Source organism: Balaenoptera borealis (assembly GCF_965194805.1).
Source record: "Balaenoptera borealis genome assembly, chromosome: 13".
NCBI lineage: Eukaryota > Metazoa > Chordata > Mammalia > Artiodactyla > Balaenopteridae > Balaenoptera > Balaenoptera borealis.
Genome location: NC_138870.1, coordinates 100,698,925 through 100,725,183, shown reverse-complemented (window position 1 = coordinate 100,725,183; position 26,259 = coordinate 100,698,925). Strand labels below are relative to the sequence as shown.

Here is a 26,259-nt window from a genome sequence, read left to right as displayed (position 1 = left end):
GGGCATTTTAAAAATGAAAATCAAATGTAGGGGGAGGTCTACGTGGCCTGTGGTGTACAGGACAGGAAGTTTCCCTTTTCACTGTGGCTGCAAGGAAACCCCAAATCAGACTTTTGGATTTTTGCTCTGTCATAGCAACTATGACTTTTAGGTTGCTGTAGCTCTTTTTTAGTCAGCTCCCTGTTTCTCTGTTTTCGTGGGTCTCCTTTAGATGTCTTTTTATGTGAGCTTATTCAATCTGTGGTAAAGGCAGCGTTTGCATCTGTTCAGTACTTCAATGCCTAGCCCTCGGCCTGGGGGCGCAGCACCAGAGCCCGGAACGGAAGTCAGCCCCTTTGTGAAAGGGGAGCGGTGCCAGCGCCGCTCCTTCCACACGTCGTCCCCAGATTGAAAGTTTGTGTTTACGAGGTTCTGAATGTAGTCTAATTTTTTCCTATCTGGTTTGGACCATCTCTACCAGCTGGTAAATAGGAAATGTTCACGGTAGGAAGCCAATACTCTGCAGAGTGTAAACAGATGGAATCGATATAAAGTGACAAGTTAGACTGTGCTGTTGAGAAAACAGAGCCAAAACCAAGAACATAACAGTCAGGCTACTTACTCCGTTCCAGTTCATTTAGTCCTGAATAGGCTTCATATCTGCACAGCTGTGTTGTTCTTTTCTTCCCCCTTTCTTTCTTCTGGGTTGATAATGACAGTTTCAAAGAAAAACTTTAATTAAAGATTTTATACGAAATAACCAAAAGTAGAATAATAAGGAAAATGAGCATTGATGTGTTTATTGTAAGAGAAATCCTTTTTCTTGGCTTCCATTTTTAAAATGTACTCCTTAAATTTAAAATGAGTTTAGTCGTGGTGACAGAAAGGTGCCAGACTGACAGCAGTGGCTGCCGAACCCTGCGTTTTGCTGCAGAGCCAAGACAGAGGGGCGGCCAGAGGCCCCCTCCCCTGCGTCTCAGTCCGCAGGCAGGCGGGTGGGCTGCCGTCCCCGACCCCCTGCTGCTAGAAACCAGGTGAGGAAGGTGGCTCCAGGTGAGGAGGGAACAGAAAACAGTGAATCAGGAGCCAATTTGGATAGCCTGGTGCAGGTTGCCCTCTGGCCCGAGGAAGGTTTGCCTTCCCCTCGGAGGGGCCCCACCAGAGCCAGGCCTGGAGAGGGGGAATTCTGGGCTCCAGGGAGGAAACCTTAGGCCTTTTCTCACCTCCTTTCAAGTCTGGGTGGTCATATTTATTTGGGTTCACAGCTTTCCTTCCTGGAGCTCCCAGTGCTATAAAAAGAATTTTAAACAAAGAACTCTAGAGTAAGAATCACATCCACTGTGCGCAATTTATTGAACCATCTGAACTCAGTGGGGTACAAATATGAAACAGTTTGATTCTTTGCTTCTTAAGCAGGCGCGGGCGCATCTGCCTTCCTCGTCCCCGAAGGCTGTCTTAGCAGATCCCATGGCTCTCTGGTCACGTTCAGATAGAACAAGCCCGGCGTAGACTAGTCCAGTTGTAAACCCGGAGCTCAGATGCAGCTCAGCTGGCCACTCCTCCCTCCTTCCAGCTCCACAGGCCCCGGGGGGAGGGGGTGGGCCAGGGGGGCTGCCGGCTCTTGTCGGCGACTCTCTCCCTCCTTCTGCTTCCTTCCTCCCCGGTTCGTGGGATCTGTGATGAGGGCTGAGGAAGGGGAGCTGGCCTCCTTCTCCCTTCGCTGGTGTCCTCTGTGGGGAGCAGGTAAAGGCTGCTCTCGGGGGGCACATGGGGAGTTACTAGGACAGTGCTTTGGGGGCCTCCAAACTCTGTGGTCTTCTGGTGAGGAGCAGCTCTGGCGAATCCCCCTGCACCTCCTCAGCCCTCCTGCCGGTGGTCCACCTCGCCTTCTCAAGCCGTGTGTTGTCCCCTCACTTGAGGAGCAGCCCTGGGAGCAGGGCAGCTCAAGCCTTCTACCTTTCTTTTTCTTTTAAAAAAAATTTTTAATACAAATTTTAAAGGTTACTTTCCATTTACAGTTATTACAAAATATTGGCTATTTTCCTGTGTTGTACAATACGTCCTTGAGCCTCTCTTACACCCAATAGTTTGTACCTCCCACTTCCCTACCCCTGTGTTGCCCCTCCCCTCTCCCCACTGGTAACCATTAGTTTGTTCTCTATATTTGTGAGTCTGCTTCTTTTTTGCTATATTCACTAGTTTGTTGTATTTTTTAGATTCCACATGTAAGTGATATCGTACAGTATTTGTCTTTCTCTATTTGACTTATTTCACTTAGCATAATGCCCTCCAAATCCATCCATGTTGCTGCAGCTGGCAAAATTTCATTCTTTTTAATGGCTGAGAAGTATTCCATTGTATATATTGTATATACCATACCTTCTTTAGCCACTCATCTGTTGATGGATACTTAGGTTCCTTCCATATCTTGGCAATTATAAATAATGCTGCTATGAACATTGGGGTGCATGTATCTTTTCAAATTAGTGTTTTTGGTTTTTTGGGTTATATACCAAGGAATGGAGTTACTGCGTCATATGGTAGTTCTATTTTTTTTTCTTTTTTTTGAGAAACCTCCATACTGTTTTCCATAGTGCACCAATTTACATTCCCACCAACAATAGGAGAGTTCACTTTTCTCCACATCCTCACCAACATTTTTTATTTGTGTTCTTTTTGATGTTAGCCATTCTGACAGGTGTGAGGTGAGTTCTCATTGTGGGTTTGATTTGCATTTCCCTGCTGATTAGCGATGTTGAGCATCTTTTTATGTGCCTGTTGGCCATCTGCATTTCCTCTTTGGAAAAATGCCTACTCAATTCTTCTGCCCATTTTTTAATCGGGTTGTTTGTTTTTTTGATGTTGAGTTGTATGAGCTGTTTATGTATGTTGGATATTAATCCCTTATCAGTCATATCATTTGCAAATATTTTCTTCCATTCAGTAGGTTGTCTTTTTTTGTTGTTGATGGTTTCCTTTGCTGTGCAAAAGCTTTAAGTTTAATTAGGTCCCAGTTGTTTATTTTTGCTTTTATTTCCTTTGCTTTAGGAGATGGATCCAAAAAATATTGCTGCAATTTATGTCAATGAATGTTCTGCCTATGATTTCCTCAAGGAATTTTATAGCATCCAGTCTTACATTTAGGTCTTTAATCTATTTTGAGTTTATTTTTGTATATGGTGTTAGAGAATGTTCTAATTTCATTCTTTTAAATGTAACTGTCCAGTTTTCCCAGCACCACTTGTTGAAGAGACAGTCTTTTCTCTACTGTATATTCTTGCCTCTTTTGTCATAGATTACCATAAGTGTGTGGGTTTATTTCAGGGCTCTCTCTCCTGTTCCATTGATCTATGAGTCTGTTTTTGTGTCAGTACCATACTGTTTTGATTACTGTAGCTTTGTAGTATAGTCTGAAGTCAGGGAGCATGATTCCTCCAGTTCTGTTCTTCTTTCTCAAGACTGTTTGAGGGTCATTTGTGTTTCCACACAAATTTTAAAATTATTCTAGTTCTGTGAAAAATGCCATTGGTATTTTGATAGGGATTGCATTGAATCTGTAGATTGCCTTGGGTAGTATGGTCATTTTAACAATATTGCTTCTTCCAATCCAAGAACATGGTATATCTTTCCATCTGTTTGTGTCATCTTCAATTTCTTTCATCAGTGTCTTTTAGTTTTTGGAGTACAGGTCTTTTGCCTCCTGAGATAGGTTTATTGCTAGGCGTTTTATTCTTTTTGATGTGATGGTAAGTGGAATTGTTTCCTTAATTTCTCTTTCTGATACTTCATTGTTAGCCTTCTACCTTTCTTGTTCTCCACTTAACTCATGGAAAATTCACATGTCCTGTCCATGCCAACAATAGGCATGTAGACCACTCTAATCTTCCCCTCCTGCTCTGCTACCTCTGTTCAATTCTCAGTTTCTTCCCCCAGGAAGGTGTAGAGCAGATCACTGTGTCCACAGAAATGACATGCCTATCTGCCGTTCTGCAGGCACCAGTCCTGTCTATACAAGGATTTCACTGGCTCACCAAAGCTTCTTCCCCATGAATGCTGCAATCACCCATCCACCCATCTGTTCATCTGTTCATCCATCTATCACTTATCCATGCATGCATGCCTCCATCTATCCCTCCATCTGTCCATCCATCTATTATCCATCCATCTATTATCCATCCATCCATCCTTCTGTCTGTCCATTTGTCCATCCATCATCCGTCTGTCTATCCATCCACCCATCCATCCATCCATCCATCCATCCATCATCCATACATTCATCCACTTAACACTTATTCGTTGATCCAGGCCCTGTTCTTGGCCCTGGACTCCTGTCCACTCAAGACTTTCTGAAGGAGGTAGAGGAGCTGGCTGGTGTGGGGGGATTAGTGCTGGTTCTGCCAGTTACTATTCTCCAGCACGTGTGTGTGGTTATATGGTTATTTATATCTCTGTCCTCAGCCTTTGGTCCTGATCAGCAATTCCTATCAGACCACCATCTATTGAGTATGTTCCCTGTGAGGTACCTGCACACATGAGCTCATTTCTTTTTTTTTAAATGAATTTTGATGAAATTCCACTATATCTACCCATTTTTCTTTCTTTCTTTCTTTCTTATAAATTTATTTATATTTTATTTTTGGCTGCGTTGGGTCTTTGTTGCTGTGTGCAGGCCTTTTCTAGTTGTGGCGAGCAGGGGCTTCTCTTTGTTGCAGTGCATGGGCTTCTCACTGCGGTGCCTTCTCTTGTTGTGGAGCACGGGCTCTAGGCGTATGGGCTTCAGTAGTTGTGGCTCGTGGGCTCTAGAGCGCAGGCTCAGTAGTTGTGGCGCACGGGCTTAGTTACTCTGTGGTGTGTGGAATCTTCCCTGACCAAGGACTGAACCCGTGTCCCCTCCATTGGCAGGCAGATTCTTAACCACTGTGCCACCAGGGAAGTCCACGTGAGCTCATTTTATCTGCACATGCTGATGCAGTGCCCTTCTTCATTCCCATTTCACAGATGAGGAAACTGAAGTTCGGAAGAGTCAGGTCACTGTTCCAAGGTTACCCAAACGATGGCAGCCCGGGGTACTTTCTGTAGTTTTCTGTATCTGGAGGAGGTTTCTGTTCCCTACTCCCTCCCTGGCTTTACTCTTCAGGACAGATATTCTCTGCTCCATGTAGCAACACTTGTGAGTCTGCCCTCCATGAATTTATCTAAATCTTTTGGGGAAAGTTTTAATTTAATTTTCCTCCTATCACTTCCTTTTCAGTAATCACTTCCTCCTTTTGTACTCCTGTGTGAAATGGGGCGTTTTTTCCTTTTCTTGAAATGTTAGGTGAACGAGTCCTGGTTTATGTAGCCATACTTCAGAACTTTAAGGCTTTCTATCCTGCTTTTTCCCAGCCCTGCTGTCCAGATGGAAGAAGCGAGCCTTTTTAGTGCATCTTCACTGCGGTTCGCTTCCCTAGATTGCTTGGTTCTGAATCATCCCCAGGGCTCAGTCATCTCCCCAGATGGGGGCTCTGAGGACAAGAAGAGGGTCAGATGCTGCCCTTCTCGCAGGGTCTGTGGCGCTGCAGGGGGAGCCTGGGGGCCGTGGGGGCCTGGGGTGCAGCAGGGAGCTGGGGGGTCTAGCAGGGGGCCGGGCGGGGCGGCGTACTCCTAAGTCTGGCGCAGGGCTTGGAGCATATGTGGGGGGGAAGCGTCTCCTGGCTGGAGCCCTGGCTGCCCAGGATGGAGCGGGGACTGAGTCTGGGGCAGGTGGCTGGGAAGAGAAGACTTGAGGGCAGGTCTTCAGAGGGCCTCAGGCCATTTCCTGGCTCCTGAGCCTTAAAGTCATAATTAGCTATTGTTTTGGTTTTCTTTTTAAATCCTCATTGCTTCTGTGTTTGTGCACCTGAAGCTGCCTGACACCTACCACCCACTCAGATGTTTGGGGTTACATGGGAGGGAGTGGAACAGGGGTTGTGAACTTTTTCTGTGAAGATGGTAAATATTTGTATTTTGGCTGGCCAGACTGCTCAGTCTGACTACTCAGCTCTGCCCCTGTAGGGGAAGCAGCTCGAGGCAGCTCATTTACATAAATGAACGGGGCGCGGCTGGGCGCCAATAAAATTTACTTTTGGATCCTGAAATTTGAAACGCAGATAACTTTCACGCGTCACAAAATATCCTTCTTTTGATTTTTTTCAACCGTTTAAAAATGTAAAAACCATTCTTAGCTTGCAGGCATATAAAAACAGGCAGCAGGCAGGAGTGTACATCACCTGGAACGCAGAAAGGGAGCTCGGCCAACAGAGGCGCTGGAGCCGGGCCAGGAGAGCACCTTTCTCAAGCTGGTCTCTGGGCCCTCACAGGGCAAGGCCACGCTTTCCTTTCTGAGAAGCTGGATTTGGAAGGAGGCCCCTTTCCTCCCGTGAGCTGTACAGCATTTCTCCCCTCTCCGTGGATTTGGCCCTCTCTGAGCCCTCCTCCCGAGAAGCAGTGGGGAAGTGAAGGGGGATGGAGCTCCTGGAGAGCAGAGGCCAGGCAGGGAGTAGGGAGGTCCCCTCCTGCAGGCGAGGAGCTAGGTACCACTTTCAGGCAGGAATTCACCAAGATGTCAAGATGGAGGTCAGGGGGCCAGTGTCGGGATGGAAGTGCAGTCAGAAGAGCAGGAGAGCCGGTGCCAGCTCCTGCCCCGGAGCGGAGGACGGGCAGGCGTTCGGGCTGTAAACTCACTGTGCAAATATTTATGAGCATCCACTCTGTGCAGGGACTGTTCTAAGCCTAAGGATACAGCAGCAAATGAAACCAAATCCCCTCCCGCGGCATTTACATTTCAATGGAAGAAGAAAGGCAATAAAACAGAGACAGAAATATGAAATGTGCCGGTGTGGGTGAACACGAAGGAGAAAAGGGACGAGGGTGCGTTTTTGTGCAGGGCATCGGGAAGGCCTCTCGGGGCAGGTGACACATGACCGAGACCTGAATGAGGGCCTCGAGGGAGCCGTCCAGCGGAGGGAGCCAGACGTGCAGAAGCCTTGATGGCTGGGCGCGCCTGGTGTGTGTGAGAACGCGCAGGGAGGCCTGTGTAGCTGGAGCAGGAAGGGGCAGGGGACTTGGCGGGTGAGGTCAGGAGGTGGTGGGGTCAGATCGTCCAGGGCTCTGGGCACGGCGAAGAGACCCCCGAGGGCTTGTGAAGCGAGGGAGCTCAGTGTGGCTGGAGCCCGGGGCCTTGGGGGGGTGAGAGCTGGGGCTGGGGTGGAAGGAGCAGAGGCTCAGAGCCGGTGGCTCTCAGTGCACACGTGTCCCAGTTGGACGCAAGTGGCAGACGTCTGGCTGGCCCGGAGAGGAGCCGGATGCTGCCCGCACCACCCCGATTTCTCTCTCTGCCGCTTCCTGTCCCACCGCTTCTCCCTTTCCAAGGGACAGGGAAGCGGGGCGAGGCAGGGGCAGGTCCTTTGACTCCTTCGTGTTTTGCTTCTTTCCCGTCACGTCACCGGGTGGGACAAGTCTTCACACCACGGCCCTAACTCTGGTGCCTCTGATAAGCCTCACCATCTGCAGCTCCCTCTAGATCTTGCCAGACTTCAGTCTGACAAATGATGAGAAGCTCGGAGACGTGCCTCTGGTGGGTGTGCGCTCTGTGCCGGATTTGCTGCTTCCCCGCTTTCCACGCTGGGTCCATCTGGGTTACTTTGGGTTTTAAAAAAGCGCATCGCCTCATGTGCTCCCAGAAGAGGTGAATCAGGGTTTGGCAGCAGACAAGGTGCCGAGGGTTTTTTTTGGCCACGGGCACAGGCGCTCTCTGTGGCTGGGGCCCTGTGCTTTTAGACAAAGTGGTGGAGCGGAGGGCGGACATGCACGAGCGGTTTCGCTCCAGCTGATGCTCTCCCGGCTCTTCCTTGCTCGGTCTTCCTGGTTTTGAATATTAAGCTCGTTTCAGCCAACGCTCTCTAGTCGGTAGAAGCGGGAGATGTGTATACAGTTCAGCACAGGGCCTTGCAAACGTCCGATTCACATTTGTTCAATTATCATATTATTGTAATCTTTATTACATTGAATGTAATCATTGTTACGTTCAGGATTGGCCCCAAGGAGGTGTGTGTTTGTTGACATATAACAAGGCGTCCTCAGAGCGTGGCTTCTTTCCAGGAGGGTGAAAAGAAGATGGATTCATTCATTCATTCACTCAAGCACATGCTTACTGAGCACGTACACTCTGTCAGAGGCTGTTCTAGACCCTGGCGTGAGGCAGTGAACAGAGCCCCGCTCTCAGGGAGCGCACTTTCCAGAGGGAGAGACAGACAGTAAAGACGAGCATTAAGCTCCCTGCAGAAGATGAGTGCTGGGGGTGGGGTCAGGAAAGGCCTTTTGGATCAGCTGACATCTGGGCCAAGACCTGCGGGAAGTGAGGGCAGAGCCAGTGGGTGTCTGGGGAAGAAGTTTCCAGACAGAAGGAACAGCAAATGCAAAGGCCTTGAGGCAGGAGGTGCCTGGCTGGCACTCACGAGAAGCAGAGGGACCGTTGCGTGGCCCGAAGGCAATGAGCCAGCGGGCGGCGGGGGGATGAGGCGGGAGAGCCGCCAGGAGCCAGTCTGCGGGGCTCCGGCCTTTGACCCGGAGGGGACGAGAGCGGCTGGAGGGCGTACTCAGCCTTAGCTACACAGAACCCCGGCTGCTGCTGGAGCCTCAGCTGTGGGGTCGGGCCTGGACACTGGGGGCCCAAATGGGAGGCCGTTGCACCAGCCCAGCCAGTAGGGTGTGAGGCGGAGAGACTGGGCCGGTTCTGGAAACGTGCTGAAGGGAGGGCCGCTGGGCTCTCGGGCTAGCCCGGACGGGGGATGTGAGCGAAGAATGTGGCGGGAAGGCCCGGCCACGGTGGGACGGGGCGAGGCTGGGCGTCTGCTGGCCTCTAGAGCTGGACGTCCTGACGGGGCTCCGAGGAGGAGCCGGGGCTGGAGACAGACACTGAGAGGCATCAGCTACTCGTTAAGGCCACAGGCCTGGGCCGCCCGGGAGGAAGGGAGAGTGCTTAGACCAGCCAGGAGACCCAAGGCTCGAGTCCGCAGGGGCCCAGAGCTCAGAGGCCGGGAGATGAGGAGGGACCGGCAGGGACCAGGCCAAGCCCGAGCCAGAAAGCCGAGGAGAACCCGGGCCGGGAGCGTGGAAGCGGGGCGGGGGGGAGGCGTGCGTCCAGGAAGAAGGGGCGGTGAGCTGGGAGGAGGGCTGCTGCGGAGACAGCAAGATGGGCGCCCAGGAGCCGCCGGGCCTGGCAAGGTTGCCCTGACAAGGTCACAGTTTCTGTGCAGTGGTGTGGACGGAACTGATCGGGTGTATGGGGGGACAGGCTGGAGACCGGATGCACAGACAGCTTTCGAGGGGGGATTTCTGCAAAAGGGAAGGAGTGGCTGGGGGTGAGGTGAGGCGAGGAGGGAGGGCTCACCTCTAAGATGGTTCGTCACCGTGGACACGAGCTCAGAGCCGGGGACGGCGGGGCACGAGCTGTTCCTCACGGGCGCGAGAGCAGCGGCGGCCCGGAGCGGGACCGGAGGCCGGAGGCCGGGTGCGGAGGCACACAGGCTGGGCGTGTCGGGGAGCACGGGCCTTGCCTTCCAGTTGCTTCTGGTTTCTCTGCAAGTGAGGAGGAAGGTTATCAGCGGAGAGGAAGGAGGCGGGGTGGGAAGGGAGGCGGAGAGCGGAGAAGGTGGGAAAGGTGCCCGGTGGCGGGTGAGCGGGCCTGCTGGCGGGGCTGGTGGTCCTGAGCGAGGGGACCCAGGTGAGTGCTCGATGGCCCGTCCTCTCCGGCCGCGTCAGGCGCTTGGAAGAGGCGGTGAGTTGGATCTGACCAGGGTTAGAGTCTAGCCAAGACTGGGGAGGCAGGAGGAGGGAGGTGGCGGTCAAGCACACGGGCACCGGGTCACTGTAAAGATGGGCCGTGGGGAGGCGTGAGAAGGAGAGGGAGCAGCAGTTGGGGTCCCGGAGGGGAGAAGGGTGTTGGGGTTCGGGCTGAAAGATGGGGGGCGTTGGACGTGGGACTTTGTTTTGGAGAGCGGCAGTTACTGGTGACGAGGCATGAGTGTGAGCAGGCAGGTGACCTCTGGATGGGAGGACAGGAGCTGAGTCAGAGGTTGGCTCACGTCCCCGGGGGGCCGGGGGCGCAGAGGCAGGAGGGCCCCAGATGACCCAGCTGGGAGGAGCTGGGGCAGAGGCAATCCTCCTGCCAGCTCAGTGGTTCCTCCTGCATGATCCCTAAGACGGCCACCCTGGGAGTGGGCTGGCAGGAGGCTCCTTCAGGTCAGAGACAGTCTAGGGACCCGTCAGAGAAGGCATTGAGGAAACTGGGAATAAGCCTGTTCATCTTAGAGTCTCCCCTAAACTCCTTCCTTAAGGTGCACTAATTTCCCTCCGAGTCTGGGCTGGACTTGGATGTGATCTAGTACAGGATGCAGAGTCAGACCTCCCAGGATCCGGTCATACCAGACGTTCATCACCCTTCATCCGCAACCCCCTTCACTCCCAGCTGTACTCAGTGCCTTACTGTCCTGTCCTGCCCCGGCCCCCTCCTGGCTCAGATGCCACCTCCTGCAGGAAGCCTCCCAGGTGGCTCTGCTGGAAGTGTTGTTCTCTTGTGTGAAGACCCACAGCTCCTCGCTTGTCTGTCTCTGGTGTTTGGCTCTTGTTCCCATGGTTCCTATCTTGGTGAATATTTATTTACATGCCTTATCTGCTCTGCGGGAGGTGCAGTTTGGGGGTGGACTTGAGTTTGAACCCCAGCATCATTATCGTGATGATGGGCAACTCATGTGGCCTCCCCCACCCTCGGTTTTATCTGAAAGTGGGGAAACGGTACGTCCTTCCTGTGGCTCGGGATGGTTCAGTCACAGGGCTCTGTGCTTGGCACGGGTGAGCCCTGGCGGATGTTTCTCTCCTTTACATAGAAGTGGCTCAGGGCAGGCACACGGCCCCGCGTCTCCACGGGACCTAACCAAATGCCTTTCAGGTCTGTGTGCCCAATAAATATGCATTTGCTGAATTTGGGAAAGATCACTATAAAACTTTTCTGTAATATCTTTTAAAAATTCAGAGGGGTTGAAATATACACTCATATATTTCAGCTCCTAGTAAAAATGGTTTGCATATGGCTATGAAAAATAAAAATTGTCCAAATCCAGCTATGCCAGAATTATGGTTTGAAAGTATCAATTAACAAAAAAGATTTTTCATATGGCTCTAAAATGAAATGAATTGTGTATGAGACTTAACCGCTTTACATCAGAAAAAGTTCTTTTTTTGTAAACTTACTAAGACTATTTACAGAGAAAATTGCTTTGAAAACATTCAAGAAATGTAAAGTGTCCTTTTTTCCATAGATATGTCATTTTGCAATACCTACGACTGTGAGTCTTTGAAAACATTTTATTTTACAAGAAGTATTTAAACATGTTCACTTTTTTTATTACCATCTTGATTTTTAACGCTGGATCTTTTGACTTTTCCTAAATCGCTTTTTATACACAGATTTTCAAAAACATTAAAACTGTTATCAAAGCCCTTAAGCTCATTGATGTTAACAAGACGGGTCTGGTCCAACCACATGAGCTGAGGAGGGTTCTGGAGACCTTCTGTTTGAAGATGAAAGATGATGAATACAAAAAGTAAGTAAACGAAGGTATGGTGAGAGATTGCTCAGTAGAACTTCCAGCCAGTTTCAAAATGGGACCTGTTGGGTTCACTGGATCCAGGCAGCGTCCTCCCCTCCTGCCTTCTCTGTCTTGACTGTTTTTAAAAGAGGTCCTCAATCTGCATTTCTCCCATGTTCGTGAAGCTCTCCACGAATTCTCCAAAGTGAGAGCTAACGATTCTAATTCCTCCAGTGCCCGCGGGTGAGAGTCATCTGGCCTGCAGCTCTGAACACATCTCGATGATTTAAGTCATCCATCACCAGTGGTCTCTCTTTGCCTGCCTGGCACCTCGCCCACCACCCCATGGGTTTCCAGTTCACAGTTGACTTTTACTCAAAGCCCGGGGTTAGGAGAAGAATGAAAAATTTCAGGATTTATTCGTTGGTTGATGTGCTCCCTGTTGGCTCTCCATCCTGACATAACAACAGAAGCTTAATTTTCCTTTGAGGACTTTGTTGCTGAGTTTGGGGTGGGCATTGCAGCAGGGGGACGTTAGCTGCTTCTTGGCGTTTGAAAGCGGCCACCTGCTCCTGACTCGAGGGCAGCGTGTGGAAGCCTGCACAGACATTGTTTTGAGCCTCCAATAAACTCCAGGTCATTCAGAAGAGCCAAATGCTTGGATTCTGTGGCTACTTGAGTTTTGAATGGAAGCCACTGGAAGGGGGGGTGGCGTGTTTAACCTAATTTATATAGTACTCAGCCAAGAGGCACTCCTCCTCTTCCTGCCTTTCCCCACTTTTCTGAATATCCTCTGGGCCATTAACAAAAGTACCAAGCCTGATTACTTCACTCTGAGCCTAAGAGTTTCACATCACACCGCAGTTATAAATCGCTACTAAAATGGGTCTTTGTGGTTGCTTCCATAGTATTATAAGGACTGTGTTGCCTCTGTTAGTGGAAGAATCTGCTCCTGGAGCAAAAGCAAGTCTAGAGGGCGTGTGACGACCTCACAGGCACTGCAGGGTCTGAAAAGCAAGGAGACTTTTAAAATATGGATATTTCCCAGTATTTTGAATATTTTCTTCTTCTTTTTTTTTCTCCTTATAACCCACCTCAGAATATAAAAGACATAATAAATGTTTTAATTTTTACATCTTTCCGACTGGGAAAATGTCCAGAATAAGATCCAAACAAAACAAATTAAATAATTTTGTGCATGCAATTATAGAACAGAAGCAACACTCTTCTAAAACAAGCAATCAAAAAGCAAAACAGTGTTTTATTTGACAATAAACCTTGTGTTTGGCACTGCAGTTTCCAACCTAGTAAATCTATAAAAAATGTTACTGCCTGTTTCCCCATCTCACAAGTATTGAATAATAAAGAACTCCACAAATTTTTATTTGAGATATTTTTTTAAGCTTCAAAAACAATACTGTTTGCATGATAAGGCTTGAGGAATTTAACACAATAGAACTGCTTTCCTTCAGAATAGAAAAGCGGAAGATCAAAAGTAACCATTTCTTCAATTGCTTTAATGCTTTTCTTATCGAAGCTCAAGAATATACTCTTTCCTTGAGAAGCTGCTTCAGTATTAACTTTGCCTTTTTAGTGTTTGAGCAGGAAACACAGTGCATTTTTGAATCCTTTTTTTTATCGAACAGCTTTCTATTTAATATCAGCCTTCGGCGTGCAGTGAGGTAGGAGTGTCCTGGGCTTTGAAGCCAGGCACGCTTGGGGGTCAGGTCTGTGCCTGCCCTCCCTAGTTGCGGGGCCTCGGGGAGCTCCTGGGCCTCTCTGAGGCTCTGCTCGCTCTTAAAGAAATGGGGACTGAGGAGCCCACCTTGCAAGGCTGGCGTGAAGATTCTGCGCCTGCAATGTACCTGGCACGTAGTAGGTGCTCGTTTCACATCGATGCTATCATAATCGTAAAGATTCCACGAGTGCCCTTTACTCTTTGAGAAACAGTTCTCTTCAGGCTGCAGAAGACCATCCAGCCTATGGAAACAAGGAGTGGGGGAGAAGATTATCTCCAAGTTCCATACTTAGCCAGAGTGTCCCGAGACCTGCTGGGTTTTGTTCTTCCTTTTCCATCTCACACCACCCTACTTTCCTCTCCATTGCCCTGCAGGACAAAGTATTTGAATCCGGGTAAAATAATTTATGAGCGACCTTGAAAAACAAAGAAACAAACAAACTCACTCGAATTCAGCCTGCTGCCTGGGCAGATGAATGAAGCCCAAGGCACAGTTCTAGGTGGTGATGCTGGAGAGGTTTGTGGGTCAATTGGCATCATTCCCTTTGCATCTGAAGTCAGCTTTCCCATGTGACCGTCTTGCCCTGGGTGTCTGCACATGTGTGAGTTCTGCCCACACTTCAGGTCCCTGGGAAAATGGCCTTGGTTGCTGTGTCTTAGGAATGGTTCTGTCTCCCATGCCTTGATTCTTGTTAAAAAAAAAGCCTTTTGAGATACTGCATCCTTGAGAAGTACTGAGGCTTCATTTTTGAATTTTATCTGTAGGAAATATTACCATGGAATTGTGTCTGTCTCTTCTCAGTGACTATGTAGCAGGTATTATGAATGCGGTGGGCTGGGCATTAGGAAAGGTCAGGATTCTCTTATGAGCCAATACCAGTTTGAAGGGATGCTGAATTTTCATCAAAAATAGGAAAGTTGGTGATGAGATTTTTATCGGTATCCTGACATTCTCCTGGAGCTGCAGAGTAGCCGGGACTTTCTGTAGGACGGCAACTCAAAAAGGAACACTTTAGGTGCCACCTTCTGGGTTCTTGTGCTTACAGCTTATTTTTGCCAGACAGAGTCTGTGGATGAAAGATGGAGCTATTTAGGGAGTTTCAAGGTTAACATCTGGCAGCTATCATATCTCAAGATAATTTTTCTTACTAGAACAATAGGCAAGATTCATCAAAGTGGAAAAAAAGGTATGCATTGAAATGAATACATGACATTACTCTTTGTTAAATTTGGAAACAGAAAAATAACAACTACTTTAAGTGATAATTACTAAATTTTTAGAAAGCAGTGTGAAATTAGATAATTATAGAAACCAACACATATGGAGATAATATAACCAAACATTTAAAAACTGGCAACTGTTTATAAATGTAATAATGCAGAAATCATCTAGAAAACCATTTATCAAGTGGCAGATTGGAATAATAGAAATTTCATTTTAGAGGAAAAAAGAATCCAAACATTCTATTTATCTTAACTTTAAAAAAACAGTATCTCAGTGTATTTCAGCGAGAGACCTTGGTTAAGTGTTTTCAAAATTTCTCTTTATGCATAGAAATCCTAGAACGCTCCGAGAAAAGCTCCCCTGCTCCCACCATTGACTGCTTTAACACGATACGCCATCCTGGGCACAGTTTCTCTCTGCGAAATGATATTCTTGGTCAAATAGGTGGGCTATGTTCTCTCCTCCACTGGCTCTAGATTTCTCTGGTTATAGAAATTTTATGCTGACTCATGGCCCAGATCCATTCCCCCCAACTGTCAAAGGAAGTGGGACCTGCTTTTGCTGTCTGACTGCAGAGGTGCTCCTCACCCACCCCCACCAGAGAAGGGAGAAGACCCTATGGGGGGCAGGCAGGGGGTGTTCCCTTAGCGGGTCCTGAGACGTACCTGTGCACGCAGATCTGTACATCCAGCCATCTGGAGAGAGAGTGAAGTGATCGCCTCCTAAATATTTGCATTTTTAATTAATTAATTAATTATTTTATTTATTTTCAAATTGAAGTATAGTTGATTGTGTTAGTTTCAGGAGTATCTGCATTTTAAAAATCTTACGGTAACATTTCGTAGGGTTTACTTCTTCATTCCAGCTCTAGCTAGAAACACACGTTAAAATTAATGCCAACCCCAGAGTAAAGGATACCTTAGTAAAAAATACTTGCTTCATTTAGATTCTCTGTATCATAATTTCTGAATACTAACGAACAGTTCTATTTTAGGTTTGCAAAACACTACAACATTGATAAAGATACTGCAGTGGATTATAATGTTTTTTTGAAGAACCTCAGTACAAATAATGACTTGAACCTTAAATATTCTATGGGAAGTCAAGGTAAGTATTTTAAAGTACGATTTCAGTATCCTCTGGCATGGTAATTCCTTGTCTGTGAATCTGTCCTAAGGAAACACTTTCAAATATGGAAAATGCATTATCCACAGAGACTGTCATGGTATCTTTATTTGTAAGAATAACATAAATGCCTAACAACAGGAAAAGGGTTAAGTGAGTCACAGACTACAGACATGGTAAAATGTGCATCCACAAGCAATGATTTCCCTAAAGTTAATCATAACATGGAAAATGTATGTGGAATATCAGTAAATGATTGGAAAGAAATTCCAAAATACAGATTGTCTTTAAGTGATATGTCTCTGGGTGTTTGATTCTTTCCGCTACTTCTGTATTTTCAAAAATTTTTGTTAATGAACATGTTACTCCTTTAACGATGGGAACGATCTTGATGCAAATAGTTGAGTAGATGGTATGGTTATACTGGACGTGTAAAGCCGGGCTCACGCAGGCATACAACCTTGAGAAGGAAACACTTTCCTCGTACTGATAGTCTTTATCCCAGCCTCTAGAACGTAATGCCCAGAGTTGCACAGGTCTGGAGAGAGCAGGGGTCCAGTTCCTCGAGGATGGGTATATGAAAAATGCAATTGGAGATTCTCCCTTCCAGGCCTTTGGTCATCTGAGGCAAGCAGTTTCTTGCCTCAGGGGTTTACCACGTGTGACTGGCTCATTCAAGATGGGTTGTCACTGTCTGGTTTCAATGCAATTCATTGCAGCAAATATGCACTAATACCTTCTATGATTCCCAGATCTGCCTGACTAGCAAACTTAAAAATTACAAATTCTCAGATTTCAACTCAGTTTCACTAACCTAGATAGCTTAGAGCAGACCCCAGGACTCTGCTTTTCAAAGCCTTCCAAGTTTTGGGAATTACTAGACAATATGACCTTCCAAGGATGCTTTCACCCCTTACGTTTTGTTAGTTCATGTGCAAGTCCCTGTACTACTAGACCCTTCATTGGGTAAAAAGCCAAGTAAAATAATCTAACTTTAAGAAGTATGTGTGTGTGTATGTATGTGTGTGTGTTTGTATGTATGTGTACATGTATATATATTTTAATAGGACAGGTAAGACACAAAACAAGTCACATAAAAAATAACACAAAAAACATCTACTTATTGTGCTCTATGTAGTTACTTGGTAAACCTTAATTTTAATTTTATTTCTCTCAACAGTTTTGTGAGGTGGGTATTATTATCCGATTTTTTTAAATGAGAAAACGTGACTCCAGGTTGCTAAATGAATTTAGCTAGGAAATGTCTTGGTGTTAAGCTTTCTGCATCAATTTTCCAGAACACAGTATATTTTCAACCTGAAAATTCAATTCTCTCTTCATTTCAAGGATTTTTTTGTTTGTTTGTTTTTTAGTAATATTGTACATCTTTGAATAAAGCTTCTGTTCCACTTCTCAGATTAACTTCAGTGATACAAGCTACCCTTATGTTGAGTTGTTTTTGTCTTCTCTGTTGACTGAATGCTCTTGAAGTGCTTTATTCTCTTTGCCTTTTTCCTCTGTACTCACAAGGATCATCTTAGGCCTTTTAGCTATGCCTGTAATTTGATTTTCACTATAGTCTATGCTACTCTTCGCTATGTCCACTTTTTTAATTACTTCTATAATGTTGTTTCCTTTGGCCTACTGTATTGTTTTCCCCTCTCATTTTATTGTTTTATCATCTTGTTATTGAGCTCTTGTTTTAATGAATTCGTATTCTTATTAAAATGTTCTGTAAAGTAATTTTGTACCTTGAATTACATTTTCTTCCAAGGTGGGATCTTTGCCTTTCTGTGTTATGCTCCTTTCCTTCCTTCTCTATCCACCAGCCCCTTCCCCCAACTTTTTTCCTGTAGAGTTTGTGTAATTTTAAGAAATTTGGATTGATTGAGCATTTTTATTCCATTATACATCTTTAGCTAATCAGTATCTATCTCCAGATAATATTATACGAATTCACATGAATTATAGACTTTAAACAGCATTTTCTGAATTCTTCTCTCCTGTCCTTTGTTGTATTGCTGTCATACATCATACTTTTACATACACTATAAACACAGGCAAGCCATGTGGTGTGGCCAAAAAACAAACAAACAAACAAAATACAAGATATGTTGCTCAGCTTCTATTGTTCTGAGAATACCTATCTGTTCATTTCATTAGTAGTATATTTTCCTTCATATTCTCAAACGCTGTTATTTTAAAAATTTAAATTTTAAAATGCTTTAAAATTTTTATCTGCTGATTTCAGCATCTAGGTCACTTTAGGATTTGGTCTGTATTGATCACCTTTTTTAAAAAATGTGGATCATAGTTCCCTGTGGGGTTTTTTTTTTTTTTTTTTTTGCCTATGTTTAGTAATTTTGGAATTTATCCTGGATATAGTAAATTTTGCATTGCAGAGACTATGGATTCTGTTATGTTCCTCTGAAGAATTTAAGTTTTTAGTAGCCAGTTTACTTTAGTAGAAGACTAATCTTTGTCTTCCCTGAGGCGGTTAACACGTGAGATCTTCTTTCTGCGGTTTTAGCCTTAGCTGGGCATCTTGTTTTCTGCTCTACACATCTATAGTTCCCAGTGTTAGCCAGTGATTTTGGCAGAGTTTATTCACGGGCTTTGGAGATCCTCTGCTATGCCTTTCTTTTTGTGCTTTCCCTCCTTACTTTCTAGCTGCTGTGGTAGTCCTGAATTCACTTTTTTTGATTCCTAAAACCAGTAAGATCCTGGGTTTATATCTAAACTCTAGCCACTTAGCATAAGGTTCCAGGTGAAGCCTGCCCTCAGGCAAAAGGCCAAATAACAAGAAACTCCATTTTTCCAAGTGTTGGCTCCAGTTTATGTCATTTGCTCTCCAATGCCTTCAGAGAGTTTTTTGTTTATATTTTGGCTAGAGTTTATAATTCTTATCTGCTGGGAGGTTTGCTTCAATATGAGCAAATCCACCATAACTGGAAGCAAAACTTTCTGGCTGCCCATATTAAGTTTCTTCTTGCTTCAGTTTATGCTAGTAAATTTATTTATTTATTTGCTTTGCTAATACATAAATTTATTTTTTATCTTTACTATTTTTTTTCTTTTGCTTATTTTATTAAGTACTCTAAGAAGGGAGTCTCCATTCATTTGCAGCAGCCCATTATCTGTGACTTTTCTATACATAGAACAATATTTGTTTTCTGTGAATTTTGCATATTTCTGTTTTTGCTACTTTTGTTCTGAAGACGCCATCAAGACCTTGCTTGTCAAAAGCACCATCTCTTTGGGCACATGAAGAAAGGACATTGGGGGCTGAATTCCTTTTGCTGCGCCTGTGACATACATACTTGCCCCCTTAAGTTTTGGATTTCCTCTCTACTCCATTTCAAATCAGCTAGAATCCTTCAGAGGAAATTTTGGGGAAATCGGAAGGCGGCAGGAATTATTCAGCTGCACAGAAGAGCGAAAGCTGGTCTAACTGCGATGTGAGCCGAGTCGCTGGACGTGGCTTCATCGAGTTTGTTGGGCAGCCTGCAGTAGCAGCTAGAGCGGTAGGGCGGAGGTCCCGCACTGGGGGTGAGCCCCCCCGGGGCGGGCCTCACACCTCGGCCCCGCCTCTGCCCTCCACCCTGGCGTGCTGTCTGCGGAGCACCAAGGGGTTTCCCTAGACAGGCTGTGTGTGCCCTCTAAGCCCCCATTAGAGTAGCAGTGCCCAGCGCAGAGTAAGTGCAGGACCAAGGTCTCAGAAAGCCGGGGCTCAGACCTGCCTCACCGAGTGATACCTGCGTGGCTCCCTTGTCTCTCAGTGAGGCTCTCGCAGCTTCCAAGCTCTGGGAGCCCACGTTTCAGATGCGCGGCCCGCTGAAGCCACGGAATTCCAGACCGCCTTCTAAAGGGCTGGTTTTGTATTTTATCTTGTAGCCAGAGGGGGTCCACTGGGGGAGACTTACTTTTTTTCTTTTCTTTTCTTGTTTTGAGGTAGGAAATGGAATTCCAGATGACTAGCAGTTTAACTGCAGCTGAGTAGTTATAAGTGTGCTTAATTTGAGTGGAGCTTATTTGCAGATATTTTAGGAAATAAATCTGGGAAATCATTTGTGATTCTTTGCAGTTGACTTTGAGAAAGAAAATGGCTATATCTTAGATTTATTTTATTCTCTTTTTTTTATAAAAGTAATAAGTGCTTGTTGCAAAAAGGCCAGAAAACACGAAAACACAAAATCACATTTCCCTATAATCCTACCACTGTATTCTTTTGGTGTATTATCCTCCCAGGTTTTGTTTCTGGTGCATACATAGATGGATAGATGGATGGATAGATAAGCAAATACACAAAATAAGCGTTAAAATGAAAATTAAATTATGCTAGTTGTTCTTTATTTCAGTCATGAAACAATATCAAGGAAAATTTTTGCATTCATTATTTAGACAGGCCCTTTGTTTTTAATGTCTATGAACCGTAATTTATAAGACCAGTCTTCTATTAATGGGCATTTAAATTGTTCCATTTTTTCCCTTCTTATAAACAGGACAGAACAGATCCTTACACATATGCATCTGTCTTATTATTCCATTAGTGTAAAGTTCTAGAAGGGGATTTGAGAATATTCAAGGACCACGTTTTCTGTATACAAGCCAGCACTGATTTCTTTCTTGGTCATTTGCCTTAATCCCTGCCTATTTGACAAGCAGGGAAAAATTAACTTGTGTTAATTAGACCTTTTAAATTACCAATGAGTTTGAGCAGTTTTTCATACATTTCTTGGCTTTTTAAACATCATTTTTTAATGTGAATTACCTGTTTAAACCTTATTCTGTTGTGTGATTGGGGATTTATATTATCTTATTGATTCATTAGAGCTACTCATATATTGAGGAAATTAACCTGCATTTCTCACATATATTAACAATAGTTTTTCCCACTCATTTTTCTTTCATTGTTATTTGTGTGTTTTTTTAACAAACAAAAATTAAATATTTATATTGTCAGACCTATCCATTATTTAAATGATTTCTGGCTCTAATGTGTTCTTTGGAAGGGACTTTTCACACAGTGATTATGTATTACATGTATTATGTATATTCATCTTAATTTTCTTCCACTACTTTTATGGTTTTATTAGTCTGTTTAGTATACATTTACTCTATCCAGATTTAGCCTAGATAAGGTAGCAAGTAGATTAATTTTATTTTTTTCTAAAATGTCCATCCAGTTATTTCAACAGCACTTATTATATAGTTCATGTTTTTGGTTTATTTGAGTCTTAATTTTTACCAGACAGGTGATGATGAAAAGGAAACACTTAATATTCAAATGTACGTTTGACAGTCTTCATAAACTGAAGTTCTTTTGTCTTAATAGAGGTCCCATGGGAGGATCAACGAGTCAAAATTTCCAAAAGAGAGTACCTCCCCAGTTCTGTGTCATCTGAATATATCTGGAAAAACTGCTCCTTAGATGAAATTGAGAGGACCTTTTGCCAAGAGGTAAGAATGTTTTCCTAGTGCCAGGGTTATCTAAAGTGTGAACAGAGAAGGTAGGTGGCTACGAAAGACCATTAGGTCTAGACGTTACTTCTAAACTGTTTTGAACCACCTCTGCCTCCTCAAGCCCTGGGACCTCCTCCAGCTCCTAATAACAACAATGCATGGATGACAGTAACGATGACGAGACATTAAGTACTTCCTTGGTGCTACTCACGTACTAAATCTAATAAGAAAAATTTAAGACTTATGTAAAGACATGATACAACTTTATTGAGTAAAATAAAGGAAAACCTGAAAAAATGAAGAGGGCTTTTCTAGCTCTTGGACTGGAAGTTTTAGTATTAACACCTTCTCTCCCTACATCTGTGTGGAGATATATATATATTTTTTTCTTTTGAAAAGTTACAATAGAGGGCCTATCACATATAAAATATTTTTAAAGGTATAATAATTAAGACATTATGACAGTGGTACAACAGTGAACATTCAAATTGATTTAAAACAGTAGTTGGGTGGTGGGCCAATGTTGATATGTGAATTTAGCATATGATGTGAGGCATTCCAGTAAAGTATGGTGGGGACGAGGGAAGAGAAGATTCAGTAATTATTATTGGGATAATTCGCTAGCCAGCCATGTGGGGAAAAAAGCTTGGAACCTTCCACTCTCCACACCAAAATAAATTCTGTATGCACCCACTATTTAAATTTAAAAATAAATAAGGTGGGTGAAAATTTTTAATCTTGAAATTTAGACTTAGACTTTTAAACATGAAGTAAAGCCCCAAAGCCATAAAGAAAAAGACTTTAAACATGAAGTAAAGCCCCAAAGCCATAAAGAAAAAGACTGATAAATTTGACTATATTAAAATGAAAAAGTATTTGTATAGCAGAACTTTGTATAAACAAATGATAAACTTGGCAAAGCATGTGCCACGTAAATGACAGATAAATAATAACTGTTCCTAACATATGTAGAACTTTTATAAATTATTAATATAAAATTTTCAGTAGAAAATCGTCAATGAGGAAAAAATTAACAGAAGCCAATATTGATAAGGGCGTTGGAGGGGGAGTGCATGAATATTCTGTTGGTAAATCGGTAAAACTTGTTTTCTCTTGTTGTTGTTAATGAATTATTGTTTTTATGAAAACATGACCATTCCAAAAAATGTAAGCAATTCTGAAAAGTATAAAGAAGAAAGTAATAAATTATTCAAAATCCACCACCCAGAAATAATCAAAGGCAACATTTGGTGAACATAATTCTAGGCCTGTCTTTATTCTATGTATAGAAGGATTGCTGCATCGGCAGGTGGGTGGGTGGATACATAGATAGAAATAATTTTATAAGAAGAGAATCATGCTCCTTTTTACAAATAAGTCATATTTAATTTAAATTTCTTTTAATTTACCAGAAGTAAAAAAAAAAAAAAATCATCATCATCACCCTCATAATTAACCCTTTCATGGGGCTGCCTCTGTGCCAGGCAGTGTTGTAAGCGCCCCTCAGGTGTTCAGTCCTCACGGCAACTCCAGGGGTTAAGCACCATTATCATCCCGGTTTCAAGATGAGGAACCTGAAGCACGAGGAGACTTAATGACCTGCCGCAGGTTACCCCGCCAGAGAGTCCTGGGGCCCAGTCTGAGCCCCGGGTGCTCCACGTGATACTGTCCTCAAGGGAAGCCAAAGATACTTCTGAACTTTGGATAAATATTTCTTTACCACAAGAGATATTAGGTCCCAAAAAGGGTTTTGAGACAAAAAAAGAGATTAAGAAAGCCATGAAGAGTTGGAGAAATGATGGTGTTTTGAAGGATGTCTCAGTTACAGTCAGCACGGGCTGGCTATGAAGCTCCCTGTGACTGGCACTTCCTTGTGTTTCTTCCCAACCCCTCCCACCTCACAATTTTTGCTGTTTATATTTTGTTCTCAGTCAGAGTTTATAATATTTACATTTTGTTCTGTTACTGGAATTCCCCCAGTTGTTTTGCCTGCGTTTTATATTTACATGGATTTAATGCACATCACTCTACTCCAGTGCTACCGTAGCTTATTCCTTTCAGAGTTCTTTATTTTGATTTATTCTCTGGTCGGCTGGATTTCATTGTCAAGTAATTCCCTCAAGAAAGGCTCATGGGTGCTTTATTCCTTTTGTTTTTTCATACTATCTCTCCCTTTTTTTTTATTAGAAGAACAACTTAGCTGGGTATAATTCTTCCATCATTCTTTCTTTTCCTCAAAATGTTGTTTTTCTACATTGTCTTCTGGCATTGGGTGTTCTTGAGAAGAATCCTGAGGTCAACTGATTTTTTCCCCCTTGTAGATAATTTTTTATTCTACCAGGATGCCTAAACTATTTTTTCTTAATCCTTGAAATTAAAAAGCAAAACTAAGCTGTCTTGGCATGGAGCATTTTGCCAGAGTTTCCTGGAACACAGTATATTCTTTTGATGTACAGATTTAGTTCTTCACTTCAGGAAAATTTTCCCTGTGTCACGTCACTAAAACCTTCTCCCTCCATCCTTCTCTCCCTCCCTCCTGTCTTCCTTCCATCTTTCCTTCCTTCAGTGGTATCCTCAATTATCCTTATATTGGATCATCTTTATCTATCCTTGATGGTAATCATCTTCTCTCAAAATGCCATAATACTTTTGTCCTTTTCCTCCACCTTCATTGAGATTCTTTCAAGCCATTCTTTTTTATTCTTCTGACCACGGCTTACAGCTTACAGGATCTTAATTCCCCGACCGGGGATGGAACCCAGGGCCCTGGCAGTGAGAGTGCTGAGTCCTAACCACGGGACTGCCAGGGAATCCCCAAGCCATTCCTTTACTATTAATTTTAATTTCAGCCTTGTCTTTTATTCTTGCTGTTTCTAATTTGTTATTAGTTCCTGTAATGATGTTGTTTTTGTTTTCTATTTTCTTAGCTTTGAAATATCCTTCTACTCTCTTTCATTGTTTTACCATCTTGTCTTCAAGCTTTTCTTTTAATGAATTTATATTCTTATTTAGTTCCTTTTTATAGTATGAAAGCTTTGCTGGTGAGATATATATATATATATATATATATATATATATATATATATATAGTATCCTGTTCTCCTACAGAGTGGGTTCTTTGTCTTTTGCTTGATGTTTGTTTGCTTCTTTCTTTTTCTATAGCGTGTTTACATAGTTGTAAAACCATTGATTTTCATCCCGCTTGTGCTTAGGATGAGATCCACTCATGTTATGGAGGTAGCTGTGTTTTCATTTTCACTGCTGTACAGTTCTCCATTAGCCATATATACACAAATTATGCGCTGCCCAGGGGTGGGCATTTGGATTGCTGCCTATTTTGTGCTCATCCAAACGATGCACCGTGAGCGGTTGGCTCCGTATCTTCTGGTGCGTGCCTGCTGAGGAGTCTCTGGGAATTAACACCCAGCATTCCTTGCTAGGTTGTAGGGAACATGCTTCTCAGCTTTCATTGCCAGTGTCCAGTTGTTTTTCAGAATACCAATTCACACTCCCATTGGGAGCATATGAGAATTCCTGTTGTCCAGTGTACCCACCAACTCTTGATATCATTAGAGTTGTACATCTTTACCAGTCTGATGCAGATTAAATGGCATTTCAGCTATAATTTAATTTTTATTTCTCTTTTTACTGATGTGTCAGATAGCTCCTTACATTTTACAACCTTTCTTTAGAACATTTTTGGTAAAAATGTATCCATTTTTAACAAATATGTATTGAGTGCCTACCGCATGCCAAATTGTGCTTCATTTTAGATAATTATTAGTGAACAAAACAGGGCACAATCTTGGCCCTCATGGAGATTGCATGACCTGACATCAGGGAGAGAGATGTTAAACAAATACACATTCGTAACTACCATTTTCCTAGAGTGGTATGACAGAAAAGGATGGGGTATTATACGAGAGAATAACAAGGGGAGCCTCGTTTAGATTGGGGGTCAGGGGAACATTTATAAAAACCAAATGTTTAAACATGGAAATGGGTGTACCTTTCGCTTGTCCATCCATAATATGATGGCTGCCATGTATCATTTCAAAGTGTGATGCAGATACACACTAGTTCTTGTGGGAAAAGTTTCATGACATATTGTTAAATGAAAAAAGCATTTGTCAAAACTGAAAGCGTAGTATGGTCCCATTTTTGTAAAATTATATGTTTATGTGATCATGTTGGAGTTTTTGGAACACTATATAAAAACCTGTGGGTAGTGAGACTTCCGGTATCTTTAGGTCCTTTTTTATACTTTGCTGAATTGCTTGCATTTTTTTGTTTGTTTCATTATAAACAGTAATGATGAAAATTCCTAAAAGGTTTTACGTGTCACAAAGACATTACTTCTGGGGACTTCCCTGGCGGCCCAGTGGTAAAGGCTTCGCCTTCCAATGCAGAGGGTGCAGGTTCGATCAGATCCCTCCATCCCTGGTCAGGGAGCTAAGATCCCACATGCCGCTGTGGCCAAAAAACCAAAACATGAAACAGAAGCAATATTGTAACAAATTCAATACAGTCTTAAAAAAAAAAACCAGAAAAACAAAGACATTACTTTTGTTTCATTCCTGCTTTTCTTCTAAGAGCTCTGGATTATGTCAAAACACTCTCCTGAAAAAAACCAGATTGGAGACTAAATGTCATTAAGATATTAAAAGCAGATTTCATTAATCCGATAAATATACTGAGACCAGACTCCATGTCTGGCTTTGGCTTCCCTCCACTAGAGGCTTCCCCCCGGCAGCCCACCTCCCCGAGAGAGAGATGGGCACATTTAGCCACATTTTGGGTTAATTTTATGCAACTTTCTAAGAAGCTTAGGCCCTGTAAGTCTCTAGATTCTTTTAAAGATTCCCCCTTAGATTTCCGATATTCCTGTGCACCTTAAGGAAGTCTTAGTGAATGTGCTTCTTATTCCTTTAGTGGGGAGAGACACTTGTACGTATATTTCCATGTTCCAGCAGCTTTTTAAACGTCACCTTTTACACCAAGTTGGTGTTTCTTTTATCTTCGTATCCCGGTTAGCGGGAAAAAAGTGAATTCAGACAATGTGGAGAGGGTTGGAAATATCGAAGAATATTGTTATTACTCAGTAGTAAACAGCAGGAAAACCT

General features: G+C 43.9%; 1 protein-coding gene across 10 annotated transcripts in view; it reads left to right on the top strand.

Moving 5' to 3' along the window:
• EFCAB6 (EF-hand calcium binding domain 6) overlaps positions 1-26,259 on the top strand; it is a 253,522-nt gene that overhangs the window by 60,523 nt on the left and 166,740 nt on the right. For all 10 annotated transcript variants that reach the window (XM_082352631.1, XM_082352630.1, XM_082352622.1 and 7 more), the window contains 3 exons: positions 11,464-11,600; positions 15,543-15,655; positions 21,009-21,133. In XM_082352631.1, the coding sequence (XP_082208757.1) occupies positions 11,464-11,600; positions 15,543-15,655; positions 21,009-21,133 (375 nt within the window). The remainder of the gene's footprint in view (positions 1-11,463; positions 11,601-15,542; positions 15,656-21,008; positions 21,134-26,259) is intronic.